The 22,973-nt window shown below is 37.3% G+C and overlaps 1 protein-coding gene and 1 pseudogene across 4 annotated transcripts in view; one reads left to right on the top strand and one right to left on the bottom strand.

Moving 5' to 3' along the window:
* The window catches only part of STARD13 (StAR related lipid transfer domain containing 13), a 383,423-nt gene that overhangs the window by 7,769 nt on the left and 352,681 nt on the right, over nt 1–22,973 (top strand). The window contains exons 2-4 of one of the 3 annotated variants that reach the window (XM_079903297.1): nt 7,033–7,162; nt 9,655–9,802; nt 13,145–13,280. In XM_079903297.1, the coding sequence (XP_079759423.1) occupies nt 13,251–13,280 (30 nt within the window). In that variant the 5' untranslated portion in view covers nt 7,033–7,162; nt 9,655–9,802; nt 13,145–13,250. The remainder of the gene's footprint in view (nt 1–7,032; nt 7,163–9,654; nt 9,803–13,144; nt 13,281–22,973) is intronic. The other 2 variants (XM_079903298.1, XM_079903299.1) reach the window with 2 other exon arrangements.
* LOC307176689 (polyadenylate-binding protein 2-like) lies at nt 15,507–16,423 on the bottom strand (annotated as a pseudogene). Its single transcript has one exon. The product of its transcript is annotated as a polyadenylate-binding protein 2-like (transcript).

The following is a 22,973-nucleotide window of genomic DNA, read 5'->3' as shown; positions in this document are numbered from 1 at the left end:
ACGAAAAAGAATATAAGTTTTATATGTTCAAAGTAAAGTTGACATTAGTACAAAACAACTCATATATTCTAAGAACTACCCCCCCCCCACACACACACTTTGGAGAACACCTTTGTTATATCCTTTTACCATATAATTGAGTTATTTTAAAAATCAAAATAATAAATTGGCATTTTCTTTTTTATCTAGTTCTCGAAGCTTTAATTTTAAATCTCTAAAAAAGATTATATCCTTAATTGATTGCCTGAGATTTTCTGTGATAAAACTTAAAATGCAACTTATCTTTTACATAAGTGTATTAATTTGAAATTGTTATAGTGCAAAAATAATTTCATGTAACTCTTCCTAAATTGCTTTTAAATCATCAGTATTTAATCATTATCATGACTAAATATTTAATCATCTATCCTACGCTACTTTTAAGTCAGCAATATCAACCTTAAAAGGAAGACTTGGGGTTAAAATTTCCAGTTCTTTTATTACTTTTTAAAAAATTTTTGGCTGGTCATTGAGATTTATATACAATAATGAAAACTCATTTTTGCTTCTCCTTATATTTTGTCCAGAATTTGGAAAAGTTATTAGATGAGAAAAGGATGATGCTTCTCTCATCAAGAAAACAGTTCATTTTAGTTTACTATCTATCTTTGAGGTTAATGCTTCATTTGTAATGAATAGTTTGCATGGTAGAGGGCCATAACTTATGGAATAATAGAAGAAAATTAATTTTTTATAAAATAATGTTAAAACAGACCCAAATCCTACCTTCATGGTGCTTATAGTAGGCACTTAGTGACTAGATTAAGAAGGTAAATATATCCAAAGAGCATGTACATTTGTTCTATAACCATTTTTAACAATGTTTCAATGGTGAATTCTATGTATATATATTAGAAAAGAAAATATTCTTTTTCTCCTGCATAATATTGTACATGATCACAAAATACAGGTATGAAAAATGCATGAAAAAAACATAAAACATCCAGTTTCAAACATCTTTAATACAGAGATTACATGACTAAATTAAGTAATTGAAAAACAAGAGACCTTTTCAAAAATGTTGAATTCAAAAGTCTACCTGTAGAATTACATTTAAATCCAAAGAGAAAATATGCTTCACTTCTGTCTTACTTCTTCACCAACTGTTTCCCTTGCTTTGTGTAGAATATTCTTATACTTCTTGGAGGCAACTTTACACATGCAGAAATGTTATTATTCAGTTAAGTCATATGGCTCTCATTGAGCTTGAGTGCCATTCCAAAGAGGATAGTCTTTTTTTTTTTTTTTTTTTGGCTGTGTTGGGTCTTCGTTTCTGTGCGAGGGCTTTCTCTAGTTGTGGCAAGCGGGGGCCACTCTTCATCGCGACGCGCGAGCCTCTCACTATTGCGGCCTCTCTTGTTGTGGAGCACAGGCTCCAGACGCACAGGCTCAGTAGTTGTGGCTCACGGGCCTAGTTGCCCCGCGGCATGTGGGATCTTCCCAGTCCAGGGCTCGAACCCGTGTCCCCTGCATTAGCAGGCAGATTCTCAACCACTGTGCCACCAGGGAAGCCCCAAAGAAGATAGTCTTATTCCAAAAGTCTGATACCACAAAATAAAATAATCTTTAAAGGCCTGATGTTTAATGGTAGGAGACTCCAGGTCATAAAATAAAGAGACGTTTGATTGATAATAAATTTGAGATTAGAAAAAGTGAAAAGTTGGCTAACAAAAGGTGCCGTTTCAGTGTTGCTTATTGGCTTTCCCTTGCCTACCCCAAAGCATTCCTATTGTTCCAATTGTGATGTCCTAACTCTTCTTGTCTCTACTTATTGATCAGTCATCAATTATTATTAAAAAATTCTAGTTACAAAGTTCTAACTGGTATTCTGATGAACTTTGATATTAGTTGGAGAAAAAAAGACACTCACCCAATGGGAAATACCTTATGATCAAATGTGAGGTGGCCTCTCTCAACTGTAATGGCAAAGAAGGGCATGATAAGAAGAGCCATCATTTGTTAAGGGCTTAGTATGTGCCTAGAGTTTTCTATGCACCATTTCTGTAAGTCCTTATAGTCGGATCAGGATGACTTCTCCATGGAACAGTTGAAGTTTGCTCAGGAGTTTGAAGGTTTGATTGACATAATACTTTGCAGTTGTAAACAGGGCTATAGTTTAAATTCACATGTGATCTAACCATGTACTTCCTAACTTTTTTCAATCTGTGTCAACAAAAGTTAATTTTATTTACCAAATGTAATCTTTTACTGAATGGAAACAACTTTATAGGTTGAATAGAAAGCTTTATTTTTTCTTACTGCTTACCTTCAAGTCTATTCAATGGACTATTTCTTCTCCACCTTTTTAATGATTTCTAGGGTGGGCCTCATAGCTTTTCCAATCATTCTTAAAAAAACAAAAACATTCTCTGGTCACCTTTGGGCACAAGAAGTGTCACTTAACTATTCAGAACCTCCAGACCATGCATAATCTCACAACTCCATAGTCTTACCTTATTTGAAGCTTATCCTCACTGTTGAAACTGTTTCAGGCTGAGAGGCTTGCAGTGTTTGGATTCCCTTTTGTTTTCCTATCTCCCTCTACTGCTTCCTCATGCAGTCTGCTCACTGCAGTGTCTGATCTTCCAGGGCTGGACCAGTATTAAAAGGACTGGAGAAGAAGACTCAGGTTTACATGGCCACTGCTGTGACAATCTGCAACTGGCATTCTTGGGACTTTGATATTTAAAGAAGGCTCTTTAGATTCCTTGGCCTGGAATCTCCAACTACAATAAAGATTGTCCTTTTTCCTGAGTGACCACTTAGGACTTCAAGCAATACTTAGGACTTCAAGCAATACTTAGTCGTGGGCATCTGATTTCACCCCACTAAGATTCTTTTTGTTGGGATCCCAGTACCCTCTTAACTGGCTTTCTCCTTTAAGTTTATCTCTTAGGTAACGTAGTCTCTTCTTTTTTTTTTAATTTTTATTTTTTAACATCTTTATTAGAGTATAATTGCTTTACGATGGTGTGTCAGTTTCTGCTTTATAACAAAGTGAATCAGTTATACATATACAGATGTCCCCATATCTCTTCCCTCTTGCATCTCCCTCCCTCCCACCCACCCCCATCCCACCCCTCTAGGTGGTCACAAAGCACCGAGATGATTTCCCTGTGCTATGCGGCTGCTTCCCACTAGCTATCTGTTTTACATTTGGTAGTGTATATATGTCCATGCCACTCTCTCACTTTGTCCCAGCTTACCCTTCCCCCTCCCCATATCCTCAAGTCCATTCTCCAGTAGGTCTGCATCTTTATTCCCGTCTTGCCCCTAGGTTCTTCTGACCATTTTCTTTTTTTCTTTTTTTTTTTTTTTAGATTCCATATATATGTGTTAACATATGGTATTTTGTTTTCTCTTTCTGACTTACTTCACTCTGTATGACAGTCTCTAGGTCCATCCACCTCAGTACAAATAACTCAGTTTCTTTTCTTTTTATGGCTGAGTAATATTCCACTGTATATATGTGCCACATCTTCTTTATCCATTCATCTGTTGATGCACACTTAGGTTGCTTCCATGTCCTGGCTATTGTAAATAGAGCTGCAATGAATATTTTGGTACATGACTCTTTTTGAATTATGGTTTTCTCAGGGTATATGCCCAGTAGTGGGATTGCTGGGTCGTATGGTAGTTCTAGTTTTAGTTTTTTAAGGAACCTACATACTGTTCTCCATAGTAGCTGTATCAATTTACATTCCCACCGACAGTGCAAGAGGGTTCCCTTTTCGCCACACCCTCTCCAGCATTTATTGTTTGTAGATTTTTTGATGATGGCCATTCTGAACAGTGTGAGGTGATATCTCATTGTAGTTTTGATTTGCATTTCTCTAATGATTAATGATGTTGAGCATTCTTTCGTGTGTTTGTTGGCAGTCTGTATATCTTCTTTGGAGAAATGCCTATTTAGGTTGAAGTAGTCTCTTTCAAGAGACTTCTTGGCTGATCTCTCTGTCTGGTAGGTGCCCATATGTTTCACAAGAACCACTTGTCTTTCCTTGGCCTGCCTGTGTGTAGAAATACAGTTAGCTCCTAACGTGGCTCTTTCTCTCTGCTCTGCTGCCTTAAGCCAACATGGTCACTGCTACACTTTTACATTCCTCAAGTCTGAGACACCACATATGAATCAAATTAGTTCATAATTCCATGAAATACAAATACACAGTTGCTCAGAAGTGTAACTTTTTAGATAACCCAAACAACATAAACTTTTCTCCTATGTTTTCAGGAAAAGAATATGTACACACATCACACCATACACAAAACTCAATTCTGGGTATATTAAGAGCTTAAGAGTGAAAGTCAAAGCTTTAAAACTTTTAGAATGTTTTTTATGACTTTGGGATAGAATACTTTTTTAAAAGGGACTAAAAAATGCACAAGTTATCAAAGAAGAAAAAAACTAAAGGGACCAGAAGAAATGCTGAAAACTATAATTCAAGAAAATTTTTCTGAAATAAGGATTTGAAGTTACTCATCATATACTTAAGAATATTATCCAGAATGACTAACACCAAGATATTGTAGTGTACAATTACTGAGTTTTAAAGAAAAATAAAATATTTGAATATCTAGGGAGAAGGAAAGAGCACATGATTTATAAGACATTTCAATTAGATAATTATCAAACTTCAAGAGCAACACTTAATGCACAAAGAAAATAAGATTATCTTAAGATTCTCAAGGGAAGAAAATACGAGCCAAGCATTTTGTATCCAGCAAAACTGACTTTCAAGTAAAAAGGGCACAGGGGCTCATTAACCCTTTCTGAAGAATCTACTAGAGAATTAACTTCAGGTAACCACATGACCAGAGAAACATCAACATAAGGACAGGTGCTGAACATTAAATATATAGTTCTTAGTAGAATTAGGGCTAAACAAAGGCTAAGAGGACAAGAGTATAATATATAACGGCTAAAAAAGTAGGAAGGGAGAATTGGGGAGAGCATATGCAAAAAAATTTTTAGTGTTTTTGGTACTCATGTGGGCAGTAGTATCAGTATTGTTATTTTAAGACTAACGTATGTGTAATCTTAAAAAATGATTATGGGATATTCTAATTCTGTCATAGCCTATGTCCTTGGGAACCAATATTCTCAGTGAAGAAGAAAGGAGATACACATATAATAGCTTAGAGATTATGTAAAAGTTTTATAGTCCTAAATTTGAATTAGAACTATCAGTATGAATTCCTGAAGTATCTCTTTCTGTCTCATTGAAAACGTCTAGAAACCAGTGACCAAACCCAGTAATAATGACTGTCCCTCTTGTGCAGAATGTGTTCTTGAAATACGATTCCTCATTAAAAGAAGCCAGGGCTTCTTGAAGAAATTTCTAATTGTAGGTTTAAGGGAGGAAGTATACAAGATGAGACTACAACGGCTTGTGATACTATAGTAAGGAACTATCAAACACAACTAGGGTCTTAGGAGCCAACTTGAAAAGCCTCCCACTAGCCAAAGATAGGACTACTTCAATCCTGAGAATAGTTGCAATGGATTAAAAGTCATCACATATATTTAAATTCATAACGATATTTTTTAAAAAAACCCAACTGATCTCTTTTGGAGGATGATGGGGAACCAACTTATTGTCTGGAAAACTAACAAAAGAAGTTAAAGACTCGGGCATTTATCCTGCTTTCCTATATGAACTGTAACACTGGGTAACCACATAGTAAATGAGGAAAAATATCTCTGTATAAATATATTCCAACTAATGAGTGAAAAAAAGAATTAAAATATCATTGCGTTACAACCCCCAATAAATTAATAAATATAGGTATTTAGCATCAATGGCTGCTAATATCATAAAAAGGACTATCAGACATTATATACCTCTTCATGGAAGCACTCAACACTACCTCAAGTCATGCCAAAGGGATGAGCCTGAATATAATTCAACTACTGATCTTCAGAAAGACAGAAGACAGAGGAACAAGCTGTAATGAACTACTGAGCATGCAATTTGTAAAATTGAGACTGGAAAATTCTACAGTGTAGAAAACTCTTGGATTTTTCAACAGATAACTTGTAGCATAAATAAGTTTTAGATTAAAAGAGACTTAAAAGACATATCAAAAAATATATAAAGGAGCAAGACCAGCATCTAGGGATATACATTTGACTAGTGAAACTATGAAAAATGTAAGGAAATAATTACTGTAAAAGGATAATGATTCCTTATAGAAGGAAGAATGGGATTGCAGTTGGTATGGAGGATTTAGAGGCGTTTTGCATGTTGGAGGGGAAGTTCTGGCAAACTTTTACTTCTTGACCTGATGGTGGTTAAGATTTTTCTCCTTTGAGTAATTCGTTAAGCTGTGCATCTGTTTTGTGTGCTTTTCTATATCTCCACTTTCTTTTACAATAAAAATATTATTTTGAAAAATCGGTCACAAGAGGAGGGAGCAGAGGCAAGGGAGAGGTAAGCTCAAATGAGAAATGTTGAGATACTGATGTCTATTTTGCATATTTAAAACTCTTTGATATTTATATAGTTTCCCTATATTTCTTAACATTCTCAGTCGTAAAATACAACAGTATAAAACCAAAAATCCGCAAGGTTCCCGTTACCTACAGAGAAAAGTCAAATTCCTTAATATGTAGCTTTTTATCTGAGGACTGCATCTAATTTTCATACATCATTTGCTGCCATTATCCTCTAGGCATCAACAGATGGAGTCAGATAAAAATCCTCACTATTCTTTGAACATGCTGTATTCTTTTTGTGCTTTCATGCCCTTGGGATTCCCTTCCCTGAAATACTACTATTCTTACTTCAAAACTCAGTTTAAAGGTTATTTCCTCTATGAACTCTCCCTTTTCCCCAGGCAGAATTATTTCTTCTTTTGTCTGTGTTCTCGTATCATTTTATATGATACTTTGGCTTAAATCCCTGTAGTATTATGTCTACATGACCCTTTCTCTGTAGACTAGAGCTCTTAAAGAAAATATGTTGTATTTATTTTTGTTTTCCCTGTGCTTAGGCAGTGCTTGGCATATGAATGAATGAATGAATGAGAAGAGACAGGAAATTGATTAACTCCAAAGATACTTTGCCTAAGGAAGCCATTGGGTACAGGGAAAAGATGCAGTTACCTAATCAACTATGTACAGGTGAAAAAAAACACGAGACTACAAACGTTTGTCTTATATGTCACTATGTTAAGTAGAACTATACATAATTGTGAGTATTCTGTGTTCACACATCTCATGTTTTATTCCATCACTTTATCTATCTTTAATGGATCGCATCACAGGATTTAGAAGAGACATTTGGGTTCTTCAATTAGTATGGCACTAACTTTCTTAGTCTGTTCGTGTTGGGTCTTTGGTAACCTTTTGTAGTAATTAACTCATCAGAAAGGGTATAGTCATAGCTCTCATAGAGAATATAATGCAGTTAGAACTGTCATCCTGAAGTGGTGACAATATCCTGGGTAAAATATGGGCCAAAAAATCAAATGGGAGGTAATAAATAAAACTCTATGAGTAGATCTTATTATTCCCATTTTAGTCCAATGAGACAGCAGAGACATGGAGACTTTAAGTAACTTGCTCAGGTCACATGACAGTAAGCATGGAAATCAGGACCTGAATTAGTCAGCAGCCTGCTTTCACTACACAGCACTAAATAAATGGTAGTAATCATTAATGTGATGGAGAAGGGGACTCTTGTGTCTAGCTATAGGAATATGAAAAGTGAAGGTCTCTCATTTTTCAGATAGATCTGGAATCAAATATGTCTTTCTTGGTGTTTTAGCAGGATAAGTTAATTAGTCTCAGTTATGGGAGGAACAGATTAGAAACACTGTCAAAAATAAATTCAGTACAAATGACTTTACTCAGCTTGGGAAAATTTTCATGTGTGCTTAAATTTCTTCTTTGTGTTTTTAGTGCTCCTTGACAGTTAATTACACAAGCTTCTTTTTTGAGATAGAGAACAAATATACTACTTGAAAAATAAATGGCAAGGGCAACTTTCAGTCTATGTATGGCTTTGACCCTTTATATTTGGGATCAAAATTGATGTTACATCATTTATACCTGTTCTTGCAATTAGATATTAATAGCCAGTATTTTAAGTGTTTTTAAAAATGGATGTTTCTTTATAAACATTGTGCTTTCCTCCAAAAAATCAAATGTAATTATCTTCAATTTCTAAGTCAGTTAACTAGTGAGATACTTCTTTGCAAATGAGGAAATTAAAGAATGGCATGTTATACTTTAAAATATTATGTAAAAATTTGAATAGTGTGTGTTAAGTTTTAGAAATGTCCCTGGAATTGTTTAAATAATAGGATTATCTTTATGTATTTCTGTATTTTTGTTCTTCTATTTTAAAAAGAGCAGAATGGGTAAAAGAATTTGCTCTTTGCCTCTCCAGGTTTGGACAATCAGCAACAATGACCCACCTCATTCTTTGCTGTATTTGCATAAGCATAAATATCTTATTTTAGGAATTTTTTCCTAAGCTCTCTTTATATGAAATTCGAACAAAGATTAGGAAGAGAGTTTTATTATTCGGTTTCTTGCCATCCTATGTCATGGCTTGGTTGTATGTAGCAGAAAATATTCAATGATTATTATATCAGTGAAGTTCAGTATTCTAGGGCTAATACCTATACATAGCAAACTTTGAGAATAACTACAAGGATAGCATTTAAAAATTTTCTTGTCAACGTAAGAAAAACAAATGAAGAGACATTGTTTAAATAAAATGTGAACTATAAAAAGTAAGTAATGGATAAAGACCCAGAAAAAAGGATATTTGAAAAGTAAGAGATTATTTCCCAAAGAACTATCATGTCTCAGGAAAAATTCTTGTTCAGTTATTTTGTAGTTACAAAAATATTAAATTAAACTTTTAAAGTTGTGTAGTTAAAATAATGTAGTTTTATTGTAGTCGAGGCTAAAATATTACAGAAAAATTCCAATAAGGAACAAAACCTAATTAAGTATTTCTCTGCCCTTGTCACTTTTTTCCAAAGAATAGAACAGTTCTCTTCCTGTGGCCACTGGGGCTTCCCGTTTGTAATGCTTTTAATAAAACACCTCAAATGCTTGTCATTATTTAAAACTCACATCACTTGATCCTCAGAGAAGCCCAGAGGTGGAGCAAGTATTGTATTTTCTCTATTTTTACAGATTTATTATTTTATCCATTCATTTACCTGTCATGTACTAACATAACAATAGCTAACATTAATTCACAACTTGCTATGTACCAGACACACTTTTAAGTGTTTCACACATATAAACTCCCTGCAATCTAGTGAGTACAAAACATTATTTATTTCTGGTTTTAAAGGTGAGGCAACTGAAATACAAAGAAGTGAAATACTTTGTTCATAGTCACACAGCTAGTGAGTGGCACAGCCTGGCTTTGAACCCAGTACTCTAGCTCCAGAGCTGGCATTTTTAATCATTCTTCAGCCCTCTTGGTATGGTAGCTATAAAAGTCCATTATAACTATGATCTTATGAAAGAGACAAGCAGAGAAAGACATGGAAAAAAGTAATTGTTAATTCAACATAGATTTATTGAATACTCACTCTGTGCTAAGTGCTTGGTGGGAAATTAAACAGACCTCCTCTTTACCCTCTTAGAGCTTACAGTTTAACATAGAAGCTGCTCATTAAACCAACTACAATAATAATGTGAGAGAAATGTTTTGCTAGAGGAAATATAGGAATTCACAGAAACATCTACCAGGAGTGATGAAAGGCTTCCCAGAGGCAGTGGTGATTACTACAAGTGAGTTGGCTTATCTACCTTGAGTCTGTCTAACCTAAATCCTTGGTTGGGCTCTTTCCACTAGACAATATAAATAGAACAGGAACAAGAGGGCTATAATATCAGATACAATATGATTTTCAAAGTGCAAGAGTCTACATAGGTCTGCTAATAAATTTGAAAAACTTCATGTAATAGACAGTGTAATAGAACATATATTGTCAGAATTCACTCAGGAGTAACTTACAAAAATGGACTATAAACCAATAGGAGAAATTTTTAAAGTTATCAAAAAACTACCTCCCTCTAAGTGTCAAAGAGTTTTGCCTGTGGGTTCTTAGAGATTTTCAAAGAATGGATAATTGTCATGCAATATAAAATTTCTACATCTTATTTATAAAGAGGCATAATTTCCATATTTATTTTATGAAACTAATGTCTTCTTGACATAAAAACTTAAGAGGACAAAAAATGAAAATGGGTACAAAAAGACCAAAGAAAACACCAAATCAATAAGTGTTAAAGGAACTGCTTCCCACAGCCAAGCACAGTTGATCTCAAGAATATAATGATAGTTTAATAATTATGAATCTATTACTATAGTTCATGGATAAGTCTAGTTATTTAAAGGGCATTTGACAAATTCCAATCTTCATTATCATAAATAATCTTAAAGACTAGAAGGGTACATTGATAATATAATACAGAAATGCATGGTTGGTTTAGCATAAGATTAATTAATGTAGTTTATAAATTAAGAGATTAAAGAAGAAAAATTTGATCATCTTAATAGATGGAGAAAATGCTTTCAGTAAAATTCAACATCCTTTCATATAAAAAACTTTGATCAAAGAATGGAACTGCCTGATTAAGAAAAAACAAAACCCAGTACAGTCAGCATTGCACTTAAATGGAGAAACACTGGAAGCATTCTCCTTAAAATCAGAAATAAAATCAGGATACTACCACCTCTGACTGGAGGCCAAGCCTACTTATAAGGAAAATAATAGAAAAGAATGAGGAATGGTAAAGAAACAAATTTACCATTAGTCACTGATGTAAGAGTACAAAGACAGCCCCCCAAAAATATATAAAGTTAATCAGAAAGCTTACAAATATTTATGGAAACAACATCAATTAAGCAAAAAAATCAATTGAATTACTATATGCAAGTAACAGAATATAGAAAATGTACTTTTATGAAAGGATATTATTTGTATTATAACAGCATCAAAATTATAAAGTGCCTTAGCATATGTTCACTAAGTGCTGTAAGTGGCTATACCTGGGCCACAGGAGCTCTACAAAACTGCTGGGTTGTAGTGGTCAATTCCTTCCTGCAGTTTCACCCCCATTTCCTTGCCTCCATAGATGTCTGTCTTCAGTAAGGCTAAAAGGAGCCCAAGCCTGTTAACCAGCTGAACAAAGGCTATGATGGAACAGACCCTTGCTGAGATTTAGACTGGAGAGGTTGGGGAAGTGGGGCTGGGCCAGGATACAAAGAGAAATATGGGGGAAGAGAGAAGTTACTGAGAAGAATCAAGAGATCTTAGCATTCTCATTTGCTGTGTGATCCTAGTCAAGCAACTTGTTCTCTTTAGGAATTCTTTTATAAAATTCAACCAACAGGACCCCCCTCACAGTTACTGAGAAGAAAAAAATGAGGGAATACATGTGAAAGTATCATACACAGGATGTTGTGCTTAACATTCTGTCATCAAATGTTAGTTTTTCCTAAATAAGATACAGTCTGTAACTTCCCAAAGAAAAAGAGGCTGTGTTACAATAGCAGCTACAGTAGTACTGAAGGGGCTTTCATGTAGTAGGCAGCATCCTATTGAAATAGGTGCCAGCATCATCCTCATTTTACAAATGAACCCACAGTGGGTGTTCTTCTAGGCACCTGTCAAACTGTCTACACCAGCCAGCAGAAATGGACGTTAGCAGTAGTCAGAAGAGTATAGTACTCATTGGTCAACTCACTGGCCCACTCATTGTATTGCCAGCACTACTGACTGCCTGTCCAACATAGTCTAATTTGCCACTGTTGTTTCTCCAGCTTAATAACTTTCATACCTTTTAAAATCACTGTGCATTTGAATTAAGCCAAGACCCTGTTAGATCCTTCATGATCTTTTTTCAAGGGCAGAATATGTACACACTCTTCTAGGTCCTTCAAACCCTTCTCAGACATTTTTGAATTAGTAAATTGCTGTTCAGAAGATCAAGTCAGGAGATTCTCCCCAAAATGTAAATATGTAAAACTCATTAACGTAGTGCCTGTTATCACACCATATCATCAGTATTCTCATCATAATATTTATTTCTTTTCCCCATAGTGGAATTTCTGTAAGCATCAAGAGTAAGAAAACTATGATTTCCAAGCAGAGCATATGAAGTTTCTGCTCAGACTTGACATGTTCCTTTGTACTCACATTCCGTTGGCCAAGCACAAAGAAGTGTTCAGTAGAAGTCAGAAGGTATTGTTTTATAGGTGATTAAATTTAGATTTGAGGAAATTAAGTCCAAGTATAGCTAGTACTTGGCAGTGCTAGATTTACACGTAAGGCTGTATATTGTAGATGTTTTATTTCCCACCCCAAAGAAAAACCTGATGAGCAATGACTAAATTTTGAATTAAATGAAAAATTCACATTTCCAACCTTTCCTTCTGAAAACCTTGGTCCTTTTTTCAGAAGGAATAAACCAGGACAGAACACTGCAGCATAGGCTTCTAGGTAACTTACATAAGGAACTTGCACATAGAGGGACGTGGCAGATTTCCAAGTGATGGGAAGAATTTGTGAAAACAATGACTTCAATAAGAATTTAACATTTTGGAAGAAGAACTTTTACTGTATTTGAAAAGTTTAGGATTCTCTTTATGCTAACATCTTTACTCATTTTACTTCTACAGCTAATCTTCAGAAATAAAATTTTATAATTTGTTCCCTACTATTACAAAATATATAAATTGAGATCTTAAAGCTTAAAAGAATACTGTGGCTTTGAATGAGCCACCTCTTACTTCAAGTTTTTAGATACCTTTGGATTTGCTTTTTAAAAAGTTTTAAAATATGCCAGTATAGTACTATATTTTACCTTGGTAGTATAAAACTACTTTTAGTTTGTAAATTTATATTTACAAGTTCACAGGCTTTACTAGGACTGATCTTACTGAGCCTAAGTATAAATGTCTTTGGAAACATTATTGCTATTTAGGAATATTCTCACATTTTATGTTAACTTTCAAAACCATTCAGGTTTTTGAAAAATGTATTTTTATTGAGTAATTCACTTGTATTATTGCCTGAGAATAATTCTTTGTACATGAAAAAACTTGTTTAAAATTTTTTTCTACAGAATTCTATAAACCTGAAGAGTAATCTTTTAGAAAAATCATCAGAAGGAAGGAATTTGTAGAAATAAAACTGGAAACATTCAGAATCTTGATGGTGTGCCAAACCTAATGTCAACTGGAGCTCGACCAAAAACTAAGGTAAGTAGCTTTCTTACAGAATATTCTGGGTGGAGGGCCATGCCCCACTCATACATTGAAGAGAGTACCATATTTGCATGTTCTCTATTACTTTTTGTGTTTTAAGTTAAACATTAAGGTTGACCTGTTTTTTATTATAACATGATTTGTAATGAAAAACATATATAGTTAATATTTATAAAACTGGAAAAAATGCATTCTGTGATTTTAAGATAAAATTAATAGTCCACTGTGATAAGTAGAGTCATAGCAGTAGATCATACGTGCTTCAATTAATTTCTTAATTATTAGTGAAAATTCCTGCTGCAGTTGAAGATCTCCTTGAACTATTATTATAAAAGTCTTGTCTATTAGGACAGTATGCCTCTCAGTGATCAGGGTTCCAGAAAAGAGGCTGATTCCTTCTTGGGGAATATAACTGTAAAACATCAGTCATAAACATTAAATACACTTTGTTTAAATAATTGTCTTTGCTCTACCAAGCTAAATAATGCCCAGGAATTTTGTTGTTGTTGTGTTTGGTATATTTTTAATGAGGAAAAATTGACCAGCCTTTCTTATAGATATTTTACAACTTTTAATATTTATAACTTTTTTCCAAATTTCTAATTTTTTTTCACATTTTTTATTTGAATCCAAAAGTATTGATACATCTTCATAAATTCTGAAGTGTTGGATATAGAAGGATATTAGTAATAATGTGCAAGATTTTATAGAGTTACTTACGGTTTTTGATTTTATGATTCCCTGGCTGCTTTACAAAGTAAAAGAGTAATAATTTTGCAAGTAAATATGAAAGGGACAATATTATGACAGGAAACAACAGAAACTTTCTAAATTACCTCAAAAGAGATCATTTAAGAGATTACTTACAAAAGTCTGGGCAGCTTTAAGAGAAACCAACAACTGTTGCCCAGGAGGATCTTTGGCCTTTGAAGAGGATTACAGCCACAGCCAGACTCCAGATTGACAAAGAATAGGCAGAGGGAGAAAACACCCATCTCTCTCCCTCCCAGCTTCTATCCATTTTTTTTATTAGCTGAACTCATCAGGAAATCAGGAGGGAAGGGCACTCACTTCATGTATGGGGCAATTGTGCCCCACAAAGGAAGATGGAAAAGAGCAGAGAGGAGTTTTAGAGGGTCAAATAGAAAATATTCAGCACACATTAAATTGAAAATTGTCAGCTACCATTATTAAATATGTAATATGTTCCAGGCACGGTGCTAAGCTCTTCACAGACATTGCCTATTTAATCCATACGACAACCCTACAACATAGGCATTATTACCTCCATTTTTTAAAAAGAAATCTGATTTTCACAACAACATCATAAAGTTAGTGGGATAGGTATTAATGGTATCCTTATTTTACAGATGAGCAAACCAAGGCCCAGGAAATTTAAGTAACTTGACCAAAGGGGCAAAACCAATACTTGAGTCTGAGTCTTCATGCTCTATCATTATGCCATATCATTCATTGCCTTGGGAATTTTGTAATGCCTTTGGAAAAAATGCATATTACTGAGTGAAAGAAGCCAATCCGAAAAGGCTTCATACTGTATAGTTTCAACTACATGACATTCTGGAATGGGCACAACTATGCAGACTGTAAAAAGATCAGTGGTTGCCAGGAGTTAGGGAGGAGGGAGGGGTGAATAGGTGCAGCACAGAGGATCTTTAGGGCAGTGAAACTATTCTATATGATACTATAATGGTGGATACATGTCATTATACATTTGTCAAAACCCATGAAATTTACAGCAAGAGTGAACCCTAAGGTAAACTGTGGACTTTAGGTAATTATGATGTGTCAATGTAGGTTCATCAGTTATAATAAACGTACCACTCTGGTAAGGGAAACTGTGTACGTGTGTGGGGTCTGTCAGTGAGTATATGGGAAATCTCTGTACTTCCAACTCCGTTTTCCTGTGAACCTAAAACTGCTTGAAAATATAAAGTGTACTTTTTAAAAGACAATTATTTTTAATTAAAAAAAGAAAAAATACAGCACATCTTAATTATCTTTACTGTGATCCACATTTTGTTTCTTTTTGGTGAAGAACGACTGCTGGATAACACCGAACTTTTACTCAAGGCTTTCTTCTTACAGTGTTTCTCAGCCCAAGAAGAAAGCGTTTATTACAAATCTATTGATTTTCTTTATTTAAGATTAACAATGAAAGTTAAAAAGGAGAAAGACATCATCTTTAATGTGACACTATAATCCATTGGCTATTGCCTCTTAAGGGAATGTAATTTTTTTTTTTTTTTTGCGGTACGCGGGCCTCTCACTGCTGTGGCCTCTCCTGTTGTGGAGCACAGGCTCTGGACGCGCAGGCTCAGCCGCCATGGCTCATGGGCCCAGCCGCTCCGCGGCATGTGGGATCTTCCTGGACCGGGGCACGAACCCGTGTCCCCAGCATCGGCAGGCAGACTCTCAACCACTGTGCCACCAGGGAAGCCCTGTTTTCCTTTTTTTTAATTCTTTTTTTTTTTCCCTTCTTTCCTCTTTTTTTCCTCTCTCTCCTCCTAATACACACTTTTTTAGTAAGGGGAATACCATGATGTCGCTCTAGCCCAGCCCCTGTAGACAGGACCCTGGGGCCTGCTGTTAAAACCACTGTAGAATCGAGAGCGGGAACTGTTGTAGTTGGTGGTCCGGGCACGGTATCAGGCTCGCGGGAAACCCCGGTCTGTTGTGCTGATGCCTGGTCTGTTCATTCGTTTTGGGATCACCTTGATTTGTCTTCCTCTAAATAGGGACTCATCTAAGGCCAAGGAAGTCCTCACTGACTCTTTGTCTGAGAACTCTATATATGCAAACCCTTTGGGATGACCACTAAATTTGTCACATAGTATAGTAACACGGTTGACTGAACCACAGCCATAAAAGTGTGCTTCCAGCTCTTCTGCTGTTGCACCATAGTCCACATTGTCAACATAGATGGAACGGGCATCAGCCTCCAGCTTCTCCTCAGTGGACATGATCACTGGGCCAGCACTGCCTGGAGGTGGACTCATATTCATCTGCTTCTCTACCTCGTTCTGTAGCTCCTTTAGCTTCTCAGCTTCTTCCTCCATCTCCCTGACTCAAGCGTTGATCGCTTCCAGCTCCTGGCCCTCAATGACACCGTTCCCCGGGTCACCCACGACCAGTCCCGGCTCCTCCTCCTCCTCCTCCTCCTCCTCCTCCTCCTCCGGGCTGCCGTGGGCTCACGAGCCAGGCCCAGGCCCGGAGCCCCGACCGCCTGCAGCCCCTGCTCCTGCTGCTGCCGCCGCCTCCACCGCCATCACCCTTATCTGATTTTCTAAAGTTTCTTTTTATTTTTATTCTGGTTACTTTGTTTTTACAGTAAGCCCTTAATTATCCCGGAGCAGGCAATTAATTTCCATTAGCTCATTTAGGATAAGGACAGGATAACTTTATAAACTATTAAGTAAGAAATTTGGGACTATTTCATATTTTGGTCCATTCAGAACAGTATTATAATCTGAGTGCTCAGCCAGTTGTCACTGACATAGGGTGTGGAGCGGAGGAATACATAGCCTCAGATATTAATACTGGGATTTATATTGCCTCTGAGAATCTTTTTCTGTTTTATGTTTTTACCACTAATGTGTGCCATGGGCATTCCTTGCAAGTCACATATGAACAGGCAGCATGCAAGCAGGGGTCAGTTTGGCAGAAGAACTTTTTTTGCTGTTCTATCTGTGAATCTTTCAGTAGATGAACAATGGTTTCTGAAAGCTTTCCCTGCTGTTTTCCTTTTCTAGGGAATACTTTCTAAAGAGCCAACTCACTTCTATTTCCTCTGAATATGTCATGAACTCAGAGGTCCCATAATAGAGGAAGTTTGCCATTAGCTAGATTTCTTCCAAGATAGGAGACAAATCCTTCCACACAGATTTATGTCAGCCTGATGTACATTCATTCATCTGACTTACTGTCATTTTCATATTTTCTCAGGCTAGGCTGTAAAACCCAGTTTCACTCATAAAGATGTGCAGAATTCACTGCCCTGTGGAACATGTCTGAGGAATGTGTGCTCATTTCTGAATGTAGCCCTGGCTGCCAAATACTGAGAGCAAGGCCTCCGCCAGCCCTAGGCAGGTTTCCCATGGGGCTAGTGCTGTGTAGAGGATGGAGGATCAAGGTGTCTAACCCTTTATTGCTTGTCAATACTTCTATATGCTTTTAGTAGAACATTTCCAAAGTTTGGAATATAGCCTTCTGCCGTCATGGGACTATTTCTGTCTACTCATCTCAGATGTCATTTGCCTAGGGGTGAAGTGAAGAAAGCTCTTCATGGTAGCTGCCAGTATAAGTGAGACACACGAACAGCTCAGGACTTAAACTGGGCATAAACATCCTCACCAAAGAGCCAAATATCTTGGTCTGAAGTCAGGCTGCACATACAGATGGTATGCCCTGCACAGGGTCACAAAGATATCTTCTGCTCACCAATTTGTGAGTACTTGAGACAGTGAGTGCCAACCAAAGAGGACATTTTTTCCTAAATTTTATGAAAATATCATATGGGCTAGCGCTGACTGTGACCTGGCTAAGGGAATGGTCCAGGTTAGGTTGACACAAACAGAAAGTCCAAACTATAAATTCAGACAGCCAGGTTGCCAAGGCGAAGAAGGGTATTTAAAAGAAAGCAAAGACAAACAGCCACCAGTTGAAAATCTGGGGCTCTTCTGGCTTCTCTGTTCTCAATTTCAGAAGGCAGGTAAAACCCATTTCTGAAGCCAGTGACTCACGAGCAGCTTCTGATTTACGCTCAATTCCCAGACTCGCGGGTGGGTGGAAGGCACCGGACAGGGTGATGCGGAGAGTTATATTCTGGGCAGGGAAGTAGGTGTGGGGTGAGGTGTGGACTAGCCAGCTTCGTCAGATATATTCTCCATAACCTGTATCTGCATCCTCATCTTCCTCCTGAGCCCAGACCCTTGTGCCTGGCTGGCTGTCTTGGCATCTTGAACTGCATGTTCCAATGCACCTCAGACTCAGTCTTGAACTTTACAGTCTTCTCCTGTCTTAGTGAAAGACACTTTCAGTGAATTCATCATTCAGGCCAGAAACCTGGAGTCACCCTATTTTTGTTCTTCTCTCTTAAACTCACATTCATTGTCACTGTGTCCTCTCTAGTCTGCATTTCTAATGAGGTGTTAACTCATCTCCTTTTCATCCCTAATGCCAATGCTCTGGGTGGCCCATCTCTCACCTGAAATGCAGCCTATTAATTGGTCTTTAGTATCAAATACCCCTCATCCATTATCCAAAATTCAAACAGAGTGACCCTTTAAAAAGTTAAGTCTGATCATGTCTCTGTTCTATGGGAAGATCCTTCAATGTCTTCAATTTTTTTTTTTTTTTGCTAGAAAATCAAATTTCTGTGCATGTAAGACAAAGCCATTCAGAATTTAGCCATGACAGCCTCTCCAGCCTCTCCTCTTTTGTCTCCTCCATCTTTCACTCAATATTCCAGCCATATCAAACTACTTTTGAATTCTTCTCACACTCTTCATATTTGCATCTTTCGCTCCTTTAACCTAGAATTCCCTTTCTATCTTCTTCACATTGATTCAATTTACTAGGTTCTCAAGACTCAGTCTATAGGAAGGGCTCTGTTCTTCTAACAACTGTCACATTAATATTATTTATATATTTCTTTGTTTTTCCTTTCACCAACTTTGAAGCAATTTGAAGTCCAGACTGTGTCATTTATCTCAGTAACCTAAGTGCTTAGCACAGAAACTGAAAATTATAGGTACTCATTAAATGTTCAGTGTGTAGTATCTTCTAGTTATTTCAATAGGGTCTCTTTTCTACTGAGTAGGAGTTGCTACTCAGACACATTTGGACTAATGTTTTGGCAAAGTTTTAGCACTAGAAAGGTAGATGTACACACATTCACACCACAAAAAGTTATGGGTTCCAGGATGTTAAGAATTGAAGAGTTGTCACGGGTGAAGACTTTCTATCTAGGAGAAATTTCTAGAGAAAATTTTCCACCCAGATCAGACTTCTGGTCACCCCTTTTTTTTTCCCCTGAGAGGACTAGGGTTTGGGCATCATGCTGCCCTTTCCACTGCCACCTTCTTTGTTTTCAACTATTATGTCTTTCAGCCCTTGACTAGTGAGAAATAAGGAAAGTAGTTCCAGCAAGGACAATTCTTTGCTCTGCAAGTTTTCCAAGGGTTTTCATTGGAAGTTATGAAATAACGAGCAAAGGGGCTCCACATAAAAGCCTCCTATGAATACCTTTTATTTTTCCCAGAGGAGTGTTAGAGGGAGATAAGACAGGTGATGTTATCTATACTTTGGAGGCCACCTGTAGTCAGTGAATTTCCTGGAAGCTAACTAAAGAAGTTAAGGAAGAGTTAAGAAATACCTGGAGGCTTTGTAAGAGTTGGGATGGAACAGGGGCTAGAGATTTGACATGATCCTGTAACTTAGCTGGAGGAGAGGTAGCAGTGGAAATGGGAGAGAGGAGAAGCCTCAGGTGATGATGCTGCAGGAGATATCCAGCCTCTCCTTCCTTCCCCTCTGCCATCATTTCTAGCATAACAACCCGATGGATCCTTGCTTGGGTTCCACAGTGGGAGAAAGTTCAAAGGATTTTTGCATGGTCAAAGGAATGAGGAGGACATGTGAAACATATCCTCATAGCAGCGGCTGTGGGGGAAGCAGAGTTACTTTGGCCACTAGGCTGAGGAAGTAATTCCCAGGGACTATCTGTATGTAAGTAGTGGTCCAGCAGATGTAGAGACTGCTCATTATTGTTCTTAAAAAGGTAATATCCTAGAGAATAAGACACTAGTATTTATACTGTTTCATGATTAACTATGACTAACTATTCTAGAATGTCTAGGTCCTTCCTTTTGTCCCCTGCAGATTTAGAGTATTTACTGGAGCTAATACATACAGAGCCACATCTGTGTAAAATGACATCTGTTTCAGGAACACAGCCCAGTCGTGGGGTTGAAAATATGCAGTCACAAGCCACATGTGGCCACTGCATTCTTGAAGCCCTGACTAGTTGTATCTGCCCATGAGATCACCCCAGCTACCAACCAAATATATTTCTCCTCTAAATTATCGAAAAGCATTTTAAAACGATGTATCTGAAAAATTCAAGGCTTTTGTTTTGGTTCATTTTATAGCCGTTACTGATTACACACACTTCCTCTATGGCTTGAATGGATAGCAGCATCAGCTGCGGTAGTAAATCCTCCGCTCTGCAGACCTGTGTAGCACGTACACCTGTGCCAGAGTTACACACCAGATGGCACCTGAAAATGAGCTGATATCTATGGTAAGACGGTATTTAGAGAAAATACATTTATAAGTAAAACAGGATATACATTTCACAGTGATTTTAATAGAACATCGAACAAGTCAGTCGGCAAATATTATTGAGTGCCTACTCTGTGTAGAACCTTGTGAGGGTTGCTGTTCTAGCGTTGGGTTGCCTGGGTGTAGCACTTAGAAGTGTTACTAATGCATCATCTCCTATAAGAAGATTGGAAAAAATAAAGCTTTCTTAAATTTTCAAGTTTTCTCCACTGTTGATCTCCTGTGTTATGAACTTGGAACAGGGATTAAGAACATTTTAATCATCAAGGATATGTTTTCTGTGGCTTTTTGAGTGGGGCATGTGTTATGACCTTAAGTGACCAGTGGAAGACAGCCCCTATCGGGATGGCCATTGTTTAGGTGATCTAAATGGATTTGGTCCATAAACAACACATAAGGGTCCTAAAGACTTTAAACATCCAGGAAAGTCTCCATTAAGATTTACAGAGTGCAGAAGTGACTGTGAATTTCTGGTCAGAAATGTCAGTGTCCTGAGGTACATGTTCTTTAGTAATTACACAACTGTTCCGGGAGAGTGAATGGGTGGTGAGTTAGTGAACTATGCCATCGCTCCTGACCTATGTTGTCTCTCTTCCCCACCCTCCCCAAATAGTTGCATAACCAAAGATGAAATTTCCATCCCCCCAGTTAAAGCCATAGGACCATAAATTGGTGTCCCATACCGCCTCCTACTTTCATGAAGCAAAAATGAAGTTTCCTCACGCTTCCTAGTTTTCACAATATTTTACTGGAGGAAATTCAAGACGCAGTCCCACTGCAAGAAAGAACACTGTGAATTGGCCATAACATGTCTCAAAAGACTTGACGTGGCTCTTTTAACTGCTAAAATCTTAATATCTTGGCAGATTTAAGGAGGAGCCCATGTAGGCAGTTTTCTATTTGTTTATTTTGAAATTAGATTCCTGTCCTTATCACTGAGGAAGACAAGCAGTGGGTAGGCTGCTGATCACTTGTTGGGGAAGGGGAGCAGAGAGGCAGTTTGACTGAATAATTCACACCGACGTGTAAAATTCTGAAAGCCCTTTAACACTCTCAGAAATATTTGCATTTTTAAAAGTTTATTTTTTTAATTAATTTTTATTGGAGTAGAGTTGCTTTACAATGTTGTGTTAGTTTCTACTGTACAGCAAAGTGAATCAGCTATTCGTATACATATACCCCCTCTTTTCTGGGTTTCCTTCCCATTTAGGTCTCTTAACCCAAATAAATCTGTGGGGGGCGGTAATTCTGGCTGTGTAACACAGTGCCAACTGCAAACTGGCTCTTGCCATTGGCACTTGCCATCTACCTCTACAAGGATTAAATCATGTGCTGCTGCAGCTGCTGACTTTCAACACCCCCTGAAAGTTCAGGTGGAGATCAGGAATGAGGCGCTCTGTGCTCTGGGAAAAGCTGGCAGAACGGGTCTTCAGATAGTTAGATATTTTCAGGAGCCGATTTTATGAGCCCAATTCTTGTATCTCGTCATATCTAGAAAAGCACTAAAATCCTTCATGGTGACGTCTGCTCCTCGTGACTAGCTGTAACCTTCACGAGACTAGCAGAAACCTTCTGCAAAAAATATGTGCTTGACTGCACGTACTCCCCCTTCACCAAAATCACATATATCCTGAGCATCCCCCCACCTCTTTGGAGCAGTTTCTCAGAGCTATCTGAAATGCTGTCTCCCGGGCTATAGTCCTCATTTTGCCCCAAATAAAACTTAACTCACAATTCTCACGTTGTGCATTTTTTAAAGTTGGCAACGGTGAGATAAAAACAAATCAAGCAATGCACAGGAAACTGTCTCAGAGGTGTGTGAGAGGGGCAGAACTCTGGAGACCAGCCCCCTGAATGGGTCCTGCTTTCCCACAGCTTTTTAACTGATTCTCTTAAAGCCTTAAGTGTTTTTTTAACGGGTCCCAGGCAGAACTTGAGGCTGGAGAAGGAAAGCATGGCTGGGAGGAAGTGGCAGGTAAAGAGGACATGAAGACAGGGCAGGTGGCTCTTCCTATATTCTGGTCATTGTAAGTTTGAAAACGTCAGGGTATAACAATGGTTTATTGTAAACATGTCTGTGTGTGGATTGATTTGTCTGTAAAAATATCAGAATTGTAAAAATAGTGGCAGACCACAATGGAGAAAATAAGTTTTGCTCTTTATGTCAAGCACTTGGAAAATATTCAGCCCCATTGTTCCCTTGGGCTGGATTGATACTGCCTATGAACTCCCTTCAAGAAAAACACAACCGGTTTCACCATCCATTTTTATTAACTCCACATTCTCAGAGGAATCTTTATGCACTCCCTTGAATATCAGGACTAAATT

This window comes from Stenella coeruleoalba (assembly GCF_951394435.1).
Source record: "Stenella coeruleoalba genome assembly, chromosome: 18".
Classification (NCBI taxonomy): domain Eukaryota; kingdom Metazoa; phylum Chordata; class Mammalia; order Artiodactyla; family Delphinidae; genus Stenella; species Stenella coeruleoalba.
This window is presented reverse-complemented; position numbering and strand designations above follow the sequence as displayed.